This window comes from Poecilia mexicana, unplaced genomic scaffold, assembly GCF_051168715.1.
Source record: "Poecilia mexicana isolate PSO_F unplaced genomic scaffold, ASM5116871v1 scaffold_17, whole genome shotgun sequence".
NCBI lineage: Eukaryota > Metazoa > Chordata > Actinopteri > Cyprinodontiformes > Poeciliidae > Poecilia > Poecilia mexicana.
In genome coordinates this window covers 14,920,392-14,935,372 of record NW_028263386.1, presented here as the reverse complement: position 1 = coordinate 14,935,372, position 14,981 = coordinate 14,920,392, and the positions used below count along the sequence as shown (strand labels likewise).

General features: G+C 39.7%; 1 protein-coding gene across 1 annotated transcript in view; it reads left to right on the top strand.

Moving 5' to 3' along the window:
- LOC106919794 (laminin subunit alpha-3-like) overlaps positions 1-14,981 on the top strand; it is a 69,872-nt gene that overhangs the window by 13,671 nt on the left and 41,220 nt on the right. Inside the window, exons 3-14 of the mRNA XM_088014364.1 lie at positions 2,157-2,274; positions 4,786-4,904; positions 4,986-5,156; positions 5,650-5,750; positions 6,944-7,059; positions 8,765-8,883; positions 9,231-9,321; positions 11,193-11,324; positions 13,152-13,202; positions 13,288-13,335; positions 14,162-14,296; positions 14,486-14,620. Coding sequence (XP_087870490.1) covers positions 2,157-2,274; positions 4,786-4,904; positions 4,986-5,156; positions 5,650-5,750; positions 6,944-7,059; positions 8,765-8,883; positions 9,231-9,321; positions 11,193-11,324; positions 13,152-13,202; positions 13,288-13,335; positions 14,162-14,296; positions 14,486-14,620 — 1,336 coding nt within the window. The remainder of the gene's footprint in view (positions 1-2,156; positions 2,275-4,785; positions 4,905-4,985; positions 5,157-5,649; positions 5,751-6,943; positions 7,060-8,764; positions 8,884-9,230; positions 9,322-11,192; positions 11,325-13,151; positions 13,203-13,287; positions 13,336-14,161; positions 14,297-14,485; positions 14,621-14,981) is intronic.

Sequence of the window (14,981 nt, the reverse complement as noted above, 5' to 3'; positions counted from 1 at the left end):
TTAAATAACTAGGATCAAATCAAGTCTGACTTGACAAATGTGCTTCTGGAAGACTGGCCATAAATTCCTATAAACACAGTCCTAAAGCTTTTGGCCAGCCTTCCTAGAAGAGTTGAAACTGCTACAGTTGTAAAGCTGCAACAGGCCTGTGCTTCTGGGCTGACATCATGTTAAACTCCATGGATTAAAACTGGGCTGCCACTCAGGTTCATATATGTGTGTGTGTGTGTGTGTGTGTGCGTGCGTGCGTGTGTGTGTGTGTAGGCAGATGACGCAATACCTTAAATATACAACGTATATGTTTTCTTCCACACAACGTTCCACAAAGAGTGTTCTGGAATATTGCTACATAAAGGAGCAAACAAGTTCAACTAGCTAAGTCATCAAAGCTCTGTACATTTTTAAGTGGCTTAAAAGATCTATTTTCGTCATCTGCTTTACAGCAACAAGTGTCGTGAAAGGTTTTCAATCCTGTGTTGCTGTCAGTGATGGGCTTCTGGAAGCAGTGCCAAGCTTTGTTTCGTGGTCATTAGACCAGAGGGGGAATGTGTTGCTATGTTTGGTATTTTCAGATGGGTCTGCATGCCAGCCAGCACGTCTCTTGCCACCCCAACCCCTTTGCTACCCACCTTGTCTCTCTCCCCTCCTCCATCCTACTAACACCAAGCCCCTCTCTTCATGCCACCACAGCTCTTGTGAACTTAAACTTCTGTTCGGTCCACAGCAAAATAGACAAACCAATATTGGGTCACTTTCTTCTATTTTTAGACAACTTCTTGTGTGTGCCATTCATGTCTTTTTTTAGTTATCTGCACATCCTGTGGATGTGGGTGGAAATGTTCCATGATTAATTTAAAAACACATACCATTCAGACGTCAGATTCAGAGAGGGCTTCAAGACTGATAAAGGTCTGCTCCTGATTTGGAACCGGATGATTTACTTGGTAAGAGCTGGAGTTCACATTGTGACGATAAATATGGACACCCAGTTCAGCAGCCGATCCCTGAACTTGCTCACAATGCAACAGCCAAACAGCGGCTTAAGTTTGAGGCCTTCACTTCCAGGATTGGGAGAGGAATTCATCCAGAATTGTGGGTAATTTTGAAAGAGTAAATGACTCCTCAGCCGAGGCTTTGCCGTGCCTTTCTTTTTCTTTGAAGTCTTAACCCAACTCCTTACCTCATGCAAGGAGAGACGGATACTTGAATATTTCAAATGCCCGCTGGGCTTTTCATTCTGGCGCTGAGGGATGCTAGACGAGTGTGGGCCTGCCTTCATCCTTGTCAAAAGAGACAGTCTGTAGAAATGTCTTTTATTAAGACAGAGCACCACATTTTACCTACAGCCTTTCCATTCATCAACTGAAAACCGAGCATACGTTCTCACAGCACCCTGTTTCGAGACCAAACCATGCACCGATTTAGACATTCTGCATCTCGGGCTTGCAGAACGTAACAGGGGCGTGGTCAGGTGAAGGTAAGGCTTTTTGTTGACACTGCAGGTGTCACGTGGAGGGCTTTCCAACAAGTAATGCCAAATCCCAGAAGATCAAACAAAATGGACTTCTACACAATGGCCTATCAACCTTAAGCCAATCCCTTTCAGTGCTTGATAATGATACTGGTAAAATGCAAAGGAAATGCACTTCAGTGAGCATAAGGAGTCAGATAGAAACAATCGCCGACTCCCCCTCTTCTGCCCTTGCACGGGCTCTATATTTTGATGGGGGTTGAGATAAAGACTTCAGAGAACAAACTCGAATCAGGTGGGCTTAGCTAAAGTCTTTTCACTAGCATGGTTGCACCTGCAGAAGTTGCATCCACTCCTTGCTAATAAGTGCTCCTTCCTGTGAGCCGAGCTCTGGCTGAATGCTAAAGGTAAACAACGCTCTCAAGACCAGAAACTGCTTCAGTTCAAGCCTTTTATTTGTACATTTGTTGTTTGAGAAGTTAAAAGAGCTATGACGAATTTGTACCAGGACTCCTTGTTTTCCTTCCAAGAACGGAAATAAGAGTACTGGTAGAGCCCAAAGCCAAGCCTTTCCTCTGTAGAGTCAGCGCAACTCAGGAAACTGGAGGCTTTTGCCAAAATCCGCTCTGAGCGGTGAGCAGTGAGTGCCTTTTGTTTAGACGCCTCTTTGTGCTCTGATTTTCAGCTCTTCCATGTGGCATACGTCCTAATCAAGTTTGCTAATTCACCTCGTCCTGACCTGTGGGTGCTGGAGCGCTCTGTGGACAATGGGAGAAAATTTACCCCTTGGCAGTACTTTGCTCGTAAGTGTAAATCCCTCTGTTTAAAAATGGTTTTCTGTAATGTAAGTTGACTCACAGGATATTTACTCACTTTTACTTCCTCTCTGTAAAAGGTTTTCTTTTTAAAACAACAGAAGAAAAACTGTTCATAAGTTTGCATCAAAGACACACAGTGATTTTGTGTGGATTAAATGTTTTTCCTGTTGGTATTTTAATATGTTACAAAGGCAAGAGCAAAAGTGTTGCAAATATTATAAAGCCTTCAAGTGGTGCAGCACAGTCAAACCCCGTGATTATAAAAGCCAAAAAGAGGGCTGTTATCTTAATAACGCCCAGATTTTTCTTGCAGTGACAAGTTAAACTGTCTGCCGTAAAAAAAAAAAAAATATTGTTTGATTAGGGGTGTAGGCTTAATCTATGCACACTGATTATCTGCTTAAGACTATTTAAGACAGGAAATGCTTGTCATTGTTTCCCTCACTTTTTGTGTGTGTGTATGTGTGGTCTACCTCATTTTGTCATTGTGCATTAAAAACCAGCCCACATAACATAAATCAAATTATATTAAGCTGCAGTTATTTTTCAGAGTTATAAAAGGTTTGTTCTGGTTGGAATAAGAGGTAAGAAATCCTCAAAACACAAGAGTCATTGTGGCTTTTTATTCCTTTGCTAAGACCTTTTCTGCTGTGATCACTGACCCTAGTGGACTAGTATGCAGGATTTAAGCCTGGCTCTAATGTGAGACCTTGGTTAGTGTTTACTGATATCAAGATAACTAAAGACTTAGGTCTAAAGGGGCACTAGTTAATTAAAGGATGCCTTGATCAGGATTTATTTATTTTTTTGCTCAATGCTGATCTTAGTTATTTAAGAATACGTAGCTACTTTTACAGAGTCTCCCTCCAATACTTCATTAAAATCAATGCCGTGTATATGTTTAAAATTAGATTTGGATTGGAAACTTGTATTTACACATATGAAGTTCTGGAGACTGCATCTGAGGTTTCAGGCTCAATGGATACAGCTGAACCCGATATTTTTATGTGGAGAAGTTTCCTGGAGTGCTAGGCTGACGATGAAGCGTTAGAGCTCTGTTTTGATATGACTCTTTGATAATTCCACTCAGCATGTTTCAGTGCTGTTCCAGTTACTCGAGCATGGACAAAACCAAGAAGAAACATCGCTCCTGCTTTATGAACCTATTGTGCTGCTTTGAGTAAAAATGAATCGACCTGAGGCGGGACAGCTGTGTGTAAGGAGTGGGCAGAAAGAAATTACATGACACAGTCAGAATGCGAATAGAGATCAGTGCTGTTCACTCTGGGTTTGTGGTTACTGTCTGTGAGCTCTGCTCAGGAGATTTTTATACTTGGCGGTCAGAGTAAGAGACGCAGTGGCAGAAAAAAAAACAAATATGCAGAAAAAAGAGGGCCAACTGTGTCCATTATAGGCGATGCATGTTACCATGACACCAAGAGATCAGATATGTATGAGATTCCCAACAATGAGTGAACTGGGGATCCCAGACTTGCTGGCTTGAATTTGACGGTGTTGCTGCATTTCTAGCAACTGTTCTACCATAAACCTTGCATGTCATTATGAAGGGAATATAGTCATGGAAATAAAAGATGCATATGAGGAGGAATTTTCTACAGTTTTAGATTTAAAGCCAACAAAGATGTTGCTCGCAACTCTGTTTGCTTACTTTGCAACTCAGCATTATGAATTATAATATTTCTCGGCGCTATCACAAAGAGATTTTTTCAGGTTTTCACTCTCAGCCTTTCACTTGGAGTGCACTTGATCCAAATTCCTGAAAATTTATGGCCTAATCTGAGCTCAGCAATGTTTTTACCTGAAATTATTTATTCCCTATTATACTTCATTATATTTATCTCAGAAGTTTCTGAGATTTTGCCTCCGTAGTACTTAAAATATTCTCTGAAAAAGATGTGGCAGAATATAAGTTGATAATTCCAAATAAATTCCCTGCAAATTAAAACTGAGCTCTACCCTTGTGGTTATTATTCTTAATATGTGGCTTATTTGCACAATAACTTGTTAATTAATTTAGTCTTACCTAGAAGATAAGAGTTTTTTAACAACCATGGAAAAATGTGTGATGAAGACTAAATGGGCAAAATATTGTAAAAATTGTCTTGTTTGAAAGAGGTGCAGGAAACCCATAGATTCCATGTTTCCTGTTTCATTCTGCTGGATTCTAAGGCTTTGTTTAACCAGAAGGGATATATGTAGTTCCCCCAACAGGTTCTGAGTCTCTTGATTATTCTTCTACATGTCAACAGAGTACAATATTATAGATTTCACTTTTCTGACTTTCTCCATTCTAATTTCAGATAGAGATACTTATTTCATGGACATTGAACACTGAATATTTAGCTTATGTCAGAATGGATCCATTTCTGATAAACACCTGTGAAGTATTTGGTATTCCTCTACAATTGTGATTTATGAAAAATTCCAATAATTTAACTGTAACATTTTGACTTTTTGTTTTCTTCGCCTCACTAGATTCAAAACGGGAGTGTATTGAAAAATTTGGAAAACAACCCAACGGTCGTATTTTTAATGACGACGACCAGATCTGCACCACAGAGTATTCGCGGATCATACCTTTGGAGAATGGAGAGGTGACATATGAAATATCCTGGCAACAAATGCCAGACAGGTTTGAACAACAGTTCACTTAAAATAAACGCTGTACTTTCCAGGTTGTGGTTTCTCTGATAAACGGCCGTCCGGGCTCCAAAAACTTCACATACTCACCGGTGCTCCGTGACTTCACGAAGGCCACAAACATTCGCTTGCGCTTCCTTCGCACCAGCACTCTCCTAGGCCACCTGATCTCCAAAGCCCAGAGAGACCCCACCGTCACTCGCAGGGTAAGACACAAACCGTACAACCTGACACTAAGGTGACATGTTGGCATCCTTTAGTTTCCCATTTGGACAAAGTTTAGTTTTATACCTCCTGCCTGCCAGCTTCCTTTTTGCTGACACAGTCACACTCCTCTGTTCACCCATTACGGTTTGTGGAGAACTAAGTCTGGATGAGCGTGACAAGTCATCTTTGGAATTTTTTTTTTGATAGGGACAGGTTTGGAAAGCTCTTTCGCTCTGCAAGTGTGAGATATAGCACTTCTGGATAGCAGGCTATTAAAAGAAGCAGAGTATACATTTTAAGTGGCTGGTACAGAACACTAAGACGTGTTCAAGAGGAAATTTCTTACAGACATGCCATCTTAGGGAAAACATTTTTTTTCTATTGGAAATATTAAGTCAGTTCATCCCATGAATTCCTGAGCTGTTCAAATTTGTCAAATGTGACAGATCTAGCTGTTGGTGCTGGTGCTGACATTCCTCTGTTTGCTGATAGTATTTTTATAGTATTAAAGACATCAGCATCGGTGGTCGCTGTGTTTGCCATGGCCATGCCCAGGTCTGCGGTGTTGGATGGAATCTGGACAACCCAAGCAGGTCTGTAAAGCTGTCAAACTTCAGCCTTGTTGCTCCTTTTTATGGGGGTGAAATTATCTTTTTACTTCTCACGTTTTAAGCTTTTTTCTTTACGTCTTTCATAACTATTAACGTCAAATGTAAATTTAAATCTTATGTTTATTTGCTAACATAGCTTAGTTGTCTATGTGGGCTATTATTTCTGGTGTTTAAAACCAAACTAGTGAAATGGATTTTTGCTGGAAACAAAGGAGCATAAACCACAGTCACAATAGACAAACCTCATCTTTCAAATCTTTTAATGATGCAATCAAGAGAAATGATTCACGGCTGCAGGAAAAAGAAAAAAAGAACCTTTATTCCTTTCATAGTGAAGTTCAATGTAGAGACGTTTTATTATCATAAAGTAGTGTGGGAGGAGATTCCACATGTGGAACACATAAATCTGTGAGATAATTAGGAAGGAATGCTTCTTACTGCAGAATAATCAAAGAGAAAATGTTGCACAATCAGGGAGTCTGAGAATGGAGAGATCCAACCATGAAAACATGCAATGAAAAACAAATACAGATTCTACTTCTATGGATGATCACTTCTATGATGATCACAGGTAAAATGCTGCTCTATAATTTTATTGTGTTGCCAAAAGGCAACAACTCATTAACTCAATATATAATATGTATTTTTGATTTAGAAAAATACTTGCTCTATAGTGACACATAAGTGGTCTTGCCTTCCCAAGAGGCTCTTTTTGTTCTACAAACTCAAAAAAGTGAGTTTGTAGATAACTTATTCAGTTTGAATAGCTGAATAAAGGACTTGACTTATAACTTTTAACCAGAAAAGGTTGTAAATTAATAGACTAAATTATAAAGTAAAAAGAATATAAGTACATCACAACATCTGACAGCCTTTGGGAGAAACTACTCTTTAGAAACCAAACCTCTTCATTGTTGTGGATGCTAATATTACATCTCAGAAATCTTACCTCTCCCCATATTATTGACACTTCACCAGTTTGGGGCCAAAACAATTTGATTGTCAGTCGCATTTCCAGCTTAAATTAAATCAAACGTCACTCTGTGTTAAGGGCAACACGGTTGTCATAACTTCATGGCGATAATGTGTCAGCGATATGCAGCTTAAACTGTTGTCTCAAAGGTGTCAAACATCACAGAGTCACTATGTACCGCCGTCTCATCCTCTTTCTTTAGACTCCAGTGCGAGTGCCAACACAACACCTGCGGCGAGTCATGTGACCGCTGCTGCCCAGGCTTTAACCAGAAGCCGTGGCGTGCTGCAACTGTTGACAGCCCCAACGATTGTCAGCGTGAGTGTTTTTTTTTTTTTGTTTTTTTTTTTTGTGCAGAGCTTCGTCGGACATGTAAGGCACATCTCACTCTGCTCCTCCCCGTGCTGCCGGCTCTTGAATTACTGCCCCAGAAGTGGGCCGAAGTGGCGTCTTGTCTCTGATATTAAATCCCAGTTGCTGATGCCCTGATATGGTATTGTATGTAATCTGTGTTGGTGAAGATTCGACAGGACATTCCACATATTGTTTGTGTGATGAGTAACTAGCCTCACCATAGCTGCTTTTTGTCTGCCTACCTTGTTGGCTGGTGAGTTTTACGTTGTGCAGGCCAGTGCCAGCCTAGATTGTAACATTTCTGAAGTGATCCACGTCTCAGGGAGACATCTGAGCCTGGATCTGCTGGAATCTAATTCAAGTGGACTGTTGACATATTTTCCACTAGAAAATACAGTGCCTTGTAAAAGTATTCACGCCCCGAGCTTTCTCCATATTTTCTCACTTTCACAACAACAAACCTATTTGATTTTATCAGATTGCCCAGCACAAAGTACTAGAAAATAGTTATAAGGTAGAAAGAGAATAAAACATGTTTTTTATTATTTTTATAATTTTGTTTTTTATTAAAATTTGGAAAAGTGTTGTTTATTCTGCTTTTTTTTTTTAAGGATTATGTTTCCTGTTCCTACGTTTTTGGCAGCCTCAAACAGGTTTTCTTTTGTGAATGCTCTTAATTTTGTTCGATCCAGCAAATCTGACAAGCTTCTTTGTCGCTAGGGAAAAGTATTTTCACAACATGATGCTGCCATCATCATATTTCACTGTGGGGATGATGAGTTTAGGAGCACACGCACATGTTTACTCTGTCCACCACATCCATTGTTCCAAACTTCGAACAGGATACTTTGTTGTTTTCTTTCAAATATAACTTTCGTCTTGCTATTCTTCAATAAGAGGTTTAAGCTAATCCACTGCTCTATAGCTAACCTGTCTGGTGTCTTACTTAGTGTTTGTTCACTAATATTCTCTCACAGGACAACTGTATTTATGCTGGGATTAAAATATGTACTCTGTTTATTATCTACTTAACATCTGCGGTAAAATACTACAATGCCAGTTGTAACAGTTGAAATATTAAAGGTGACTACATATTACATGCACGCTGTCCTTTGCGATTGCGATGTTGCATATATTGGTATTGTGGTTATTGCTATTCTATATGTTGTGTAGGGAATCAGGGAGTAAATATAAATGCATGCCACACTTTTCAGATTCTACGTCATAAAAATGTTATGAAGCCATTGCTTATTTTCTTTTCATTACACTTCAGACTTTCAGGCCAAAGCAACGGTTTTGTCTTTTTTTCAAAAAAGCTGAAAATGATGCATAATAGGTATGTGGATGTAACTTGTCAAATGTCAAAAAGTTGAAGGGGTACGAATACTTTTGCAAGGCACTGTGTTGCCTATGTGAAGCCACAAATTAATTCATTTGGACTTATAACAATAGTAGACTACCGTTAAAAATGCTTGAAAATGTTTGAGCCCCAGGCGCGCTACGCAGCCAGAGATTACACTATTAGCAATTTAGCACTTATCATTTCTCCTGTAGCTTCACAAGCTTTAGGAGTTTAAACACAGGTTTAAACACAATTCAGTGGGAGGCAAATATAAATGCTCTGATTTCGTGTTTGTCTGCATGTCTGTCTCGGGGCTTTCCACCTCAGCCTGCCAGTGCTTCAACCATTCCTCCGACTGTTATTACGACCCAGAGGTTGAAAAGAGGAGAGCAAGTTTGGACACCTTCGGCAGGTACAGCGGAGGAGGAGTGTGCGTCGGCTGCCAGGTACGAAACGTGTATCAAGTTCAAACTGATTCTTGTCAACGCATGTGTGTGTCCTTTTATCGGTGAAAGAAATAAAAGAGAAAATAAATATCAAACTTGTCCGTTTATATGTTGATGTAGTTCTCAGTGAAGGGTAGCATGCTGCGCGATTTGCTCGAAAATTAGCTCCCAAATTTGTGAGGCGAGGAATGCTTAGATCCATGTCTCAGTGGCACATTGCCCCAGTTGTTCAAATAAGTTTTACACCCAATGGAGATATTAAATACAAAGATTTCAAGTGTAAAAACTAGACTATTTTTCTTAGATTAGCTGTCTAATGCACGGCACTTGCTTCCTTTGTTCTTCAGCACAACACTGCAGGAATAAACTGTGAGAGATGCATCGAAGGTTTCTACAGACCTTTCGGAGTGCCTCCCGAGTCTCCAGCCGGATGCATACGTGAGTACAACGTTCTCTTCAGCCTTTTGACTTCACATAGCTTTATATTTGTTTACGTTTTAGGATAATTTCCATTGCCAAATATCTTCATGAAAATTGACATGGGTTGTGACACTGCTTGGTTAACTTGTTGTTCGACCACCAGTTATTTTCATCCCTCAGTCCTCACAACGGTCCTCACACACAAATGACTAGATGGTGGCCTGGGGGCTGTTAGGAATAAAATAAATTGTATAAATATAATGTTAATATGTGTGTGGTTTGGTCTAAAACTTGTTGACTTTCCATTTTCAAACTAATGCATCTTTTCTTACAGTGGCTAATTTCCCCCTCAAAACTGAATAGTGAATAAAACAGTAAACCTGTGACATTGAAAGCTGTGTTAAATTGTTTTAACATTTAGTATACAAGATAGAAAAAGTTAATACAGGTGTAGGGTAAAGTAAGACACTTTTATTTTTGTTTGAGCTGGTTGCTGGCGTTTTTTCTGGGTTTTGTCGAACGTTGTCACGACACACATCTCAAGGCCTCCATGTGATCCAGTAGATTACTCTTCGCATCCGCTCTTTGCTGTGGCTCCGATCGATACCGAGAGCAACGCCTTAGCAGGGTTTTCCACATTGTGCTAATGCTGGTTGAATGTAGATACCATCCACGCATGACGGCATGTGATCTGCAGAGTAACAAGCGAAGCCTAAATAGAGTTTTACTCAAAGAAAGGCTTAAGCGTGTTGTGTCAGACAGTCATAAAAGGCAACAGAGCAGCAACACTGGCACCACAGGTTTTACTATCTCTGAACTGGGCTTTGCCATTGTTTACTTTACTGGAATGCTTTGTAGCTGTTCTTTGTAGTAAGAACAGCTGACAGTTGTCTTTGGACTTTGCCAAGTGGGGGATATAAAGTGGTTCTCTTTCACTCAAAAAAGTGAACTGCAGAACCCACAGAACCCGGGTCAGTTTAGAAAGGGAGCATGTGGAGGGTTAGTAAGGATCTTTTGTTTTTAAACTAAAAATACTTTATTGTTATTTAGCTACTGCTTGCAGAAATAACGGTTGTAAACCCACTATAGGTAACCCACTAACACTAACATTTCTTATTTTTATTAAATTGCTACCTTTACAATGAATACCTTGTGCAAGAATTGTTTAACATCAGGACATTTTCTTCTCCTATACATTTCCACCATGTTGAATCTTGGAGTCTTGGAGGAAATCCTGGGTCCTCCCTCATTTCCTCTTCGCTTCAGCTCACCTTGCAGGTTTTTTGTATAATTCATGTCTGGTAAGAGACTCAGAGAGGTTAGAAAAGAACTTGACTTTATTTCCCGTGAACGCTTTTTGACGATATTTTTAGGAATAATCATCCTGGTTTCATTTAAAATATCTCGGTATTTCCAATAGGTCACAATACCATAAAATCTGTCCCAGTTCCTGGTGCCTCTCACAGACAAACAGAAATAAGCCCAGAGTATCATAGCTACTCTACTATGCTTAACAGCAAGCATCAGGTGATTTTCAAAATATTGTTGCTCTGTTTTATACCAGATCTACCGTAGTAAGAAGCTCAATCTTTGCCAAATCTAACCAAAGCACATATTCTCAGCTAAAGTCCCACACTGTGGGAAAAAAAAAAAAAAAAAAACTAAACAAAAAACCTCTCTAATGTACGATAAAACACTGGGCAGCAGCACTGTGAAGTATACATAAATACATATTACACTTGGTTTACAAAAAAATTTTAGAGGGTGTGAATAATTGTGTATTGCTTGAGCTAACTGTGAGACATTGCACCAAAGCAGTGAAAGATGACTTTATGTTCAGACTTGATGATGTTTGCTTATTTTAATAAAAAATCTCTGGCACTCTCTAGCTTGTAGCTGTGACGAAAGGATTACAGCCGGATGTGAGATGGGGTCTGGGAGTTGTATCTGCAAACCACAATTTGCAGGAGAAAGCTGCGATCGCTGCGCTGATGGACATTATCTCTACCCTGAGTGCATTCGTGAGTTTAGCCTTTTTTTTTTATACTTTCTGCATCTTTTAAGTAGATCTTATTTATCGGTCAAAAAAAAATAAAATAAAGACACATTTATACACATCAATCTGGGCTAAGTATGAGTAAATTGTGTCAACTATAAATGGAAATACAGTACAGTTAATATCATCAAGAAGTACTTTAAGGTTTCACTTTGAGCGTTGAAAATGAATGCATTCACCAAATATAGTTTATAGTCCATGTTTTGCACAGACCTCTAACTGACCTTCAGTAAATGGAAGAATGCTGTTATAACAAGTCCAACTTAAGACCCTTCTTTTATGGCTAAAATCGTGCCATTGGCAGTCTTTTTGTTTTAGCATTTCATTTTCCACCAGTTTTCCTGCGAGAGAAAAGTTTATTCTTGTTGGAAAACAAGGAGAGACAAATTCGACATTCCACAGAGATTCTGAAATCTGCAGGAGAATTTCCCCCCATGCTATCAAGTTGATCTTCCTTGGCAAAGCTTAATCAGTCTGCCAAGGCATAAAGATAACACACTCAATCTTTCATCTCTATTGGTAATTTTTTGATGCTTATTCGTCTAGTGCTTCCTCTGTCACTGAGCACATGGTGTTTGCGAGGCCCCAGCATAAACACGTGTCAGGATTCAACACGTCCTTAAACGTGCAATCATAATAGTCATTTTCTGATGCCCCATCGCACACAGCAGACCTGTCTCCTGCAAATTTTGCCTGAGGTTCTTTGGATTCTTAGCTTATCTTTTAATCGTCATGTGTATGTGAAAGAGTTTCTTTACGTTTTATTGCGTGGTTTTATTTATGTGCAGCCTCTGAGGCGTCAAACCAGACCAAACATGTTGACAGTCATTAGGAGGCAATCTGGCTTCCCTCAGATGTTTATCTGCTGTTTGAGTCTTTGCATGCATCGATATTTGCACATTTTGTTGGTTAGCATTTGAAGGGAAGGTTTAGCAAATGTTGCTCTGAAATTACATGGTAATTACCACACATTTAAAGCAGAGAGTAAAAGCACTCTGTGTGTAGAGTGAATATATGATCATCAGTAAACTCAAAGCACTGTCTCCTCTCTTTCTGCTGTGTTGTTTTTAATTTCTTTTCTCCTCTTGTGGTCAGCAGAACATCAGTCTTAACACTATCAGCAGAATTCTGGGTTAAACAGGTTAAGTTCTTAGTTGAAAGCCTCCCTAATGTTTCTGTCATTGTCTGTATCTGTTGGCTAACACATTCGAAGTAAATTTTCCATGAACGATTAGTTTAAAAGTCTTAATATCTCTGTAGAACAACATGCTATGGTAAGAAATTGTATTTGTTTTGCAGTTTAAATTGTAATTTAATCAACTTAAAATCTGCCATTCCAAAACACAAGCTGTCATCCATACATGCCTCTGGTGACCTCACAGAAGGAATGCTCTGTTTTTGTACTGTTTTGAGTTACTCATTTGTATGTTTTTCTTCTTTTTTTTCCTTTAATCTAACTACTCCAAACATGCATATTCTTTCTACCACTTATGTATCTCTAATACAACTCAAAAGGCTTAATATCTCAGAAAACGTTTTCCATGGATCACCTCAAGTCTTGTGCCTCTCGTGGTTTCATCGACCCAAATGCACACAAAGCAGAATCAACAGTATTTTAAAATCCATCCTGGAGGGGAATTCATATTTTAGTATGCAGCTGAATTTTAGGAGTTATCTGACATTTGTTAGCATTTTCAGAAGTCTGCATCTTTATTGAGTCGTACTTCTGACTCAACAAAGATGATGTTATGTGATCATTTTCTGTCTTTATTTTGTATGGCTTTGTAACCAGCTTACTCTGCGTACCTGACGACCACCAAGTCGCCTGCAGGCCCCATAGTGGGTAAGTTGATTTTCTAGCTTGTCACAACAAAGTTGAGTCTGACAGCCACTTTGAGCTGTTCCTCTTGTTTTCGCTCCCTGTGTAGGACCCACTGCCTGCCCTCCAGGCTATTTCAACTCTCCTAGATGTCAACGTAAGTGCGCTTAGGCCTAAATTGAAGAGATGTTCTCATGACTGGGCTATGTTAAATTCTTTAATTGCTTGTTCTCATCCACATTTCTTTTTTTGTATTTATAGGACCTCTGCTAGTATCTTGAAAAAGCTTTTTTTTTTTTATTGGGCATTTTAATTTGTCACATTCACTTAGTTAACTCTAGCTACTATTTTGTCTATATTTTTTGCTAGAAATACACTGCACATATTTTTCAAACAACCAAGTCGGATGTGCGTTCAAGAAGCAAACCACTTGTTACCGATTTTGGTTGCGGAACTTAGAAGGCTGCGACGGGGAGCGTTGGGATACTGACATGCTACTGGGCTGCAGATAAAATGAGCATAACACTCTGATGGTCCAAAAAGATTTGCCCTCTTATTATAGCACCAATCCTTTGGGACTTTCCAGTGAGAACTCACCAGGCTAATATTAGTTATGGCTCTTTTTCTGATTTAGTTTAAGCTGGGAACCAAAATTTTGAGAAAACCTTTTAACCTCATGTCGTTTTTAGTCATCCAACTCTTCAAAGAGCATAAACAAACATCAAATAATCCTTTAACCCGTCAGTTCTTTTATCATGTGAACTGAGTGTTGCTTCTACGAAGCAGATTTTACTACTTCAGTAGGAAGAAAAACAGTGGGAATCTCTCTGGTGGCTTCTTAGTGCCAAGCCTAGTCACAAAACAACACCAAGCGGGGTTGTGCAAGACAAACATAAATATAACTTCTAGCAAACTTGGGCCTTCAGCTGCAGAGGAATTTGTTCTTATTGTGAAAATAATGTTTCCACTGTATTTGTCTGCAGCATGCACTTGTGACTACAGAGGGACGGTGCCTACCATATGTGATGTTTATGGGCGCTGCCTCTGCCGTCGGGGCGTGGAGGGGGAGCGATGCGACCGTTGTGAACCTGGATACTACTCCTTCCCAAGCTGTCAGGGTGAGAGGACCCCTCATCCCTAGAAAAATATTGATATTATTAGTTTTCATTTTGAAAGAGATAGCCAAAGGATGACATGAAACATAATAAACCTTAGAAAGAAGTCTAGATCTTTTCTAGCAGTGTGACTCGTAGAGACATTTTGAATAAATCTCCACTTAGGCTATGATGACATGTATTTCTCCTCAGCATGTCGTTGTGGCGGAGCTGGGGTTGCTGAAAGCGTGTGCAGTCCGAATGGTCAGTGTAACTGCCTCCCCAACTACCAAGGCCGTGAGTGTGACCAGTGTGCGCCAGGTTTCTATGGATATCCAGACTGCGCTGGTAAGTTTTGTTGGCAGCAGTGTGACCTGAAAAAATCATGGAACTTTTTCTTATTTATAATGTAACTCCTTCATCTAAAACATACCTGGAGTGTTGCTTTGATTCTTTCATGCATGTTTGAGGAGTCTTCCTTGGAGCTACAGTCTCCAGCCGAATTTCTGCTCTGCTAAGCAACCCTCCCCATTTGGCTCCTTCAGACTAGTAGCAGCAACTAGCAAACACCTGATGGAACTGCGAGTCTGCTGAGCTTGTCACATGAACTACGTAGTCCAACGCTCCTAAGAACAGTTGCAAAGAGTATAATGTAGGGACATTGTTTTTATGTTTTGTTTTTATGCGAAGTGTCAGAAAGAGCAGAAGC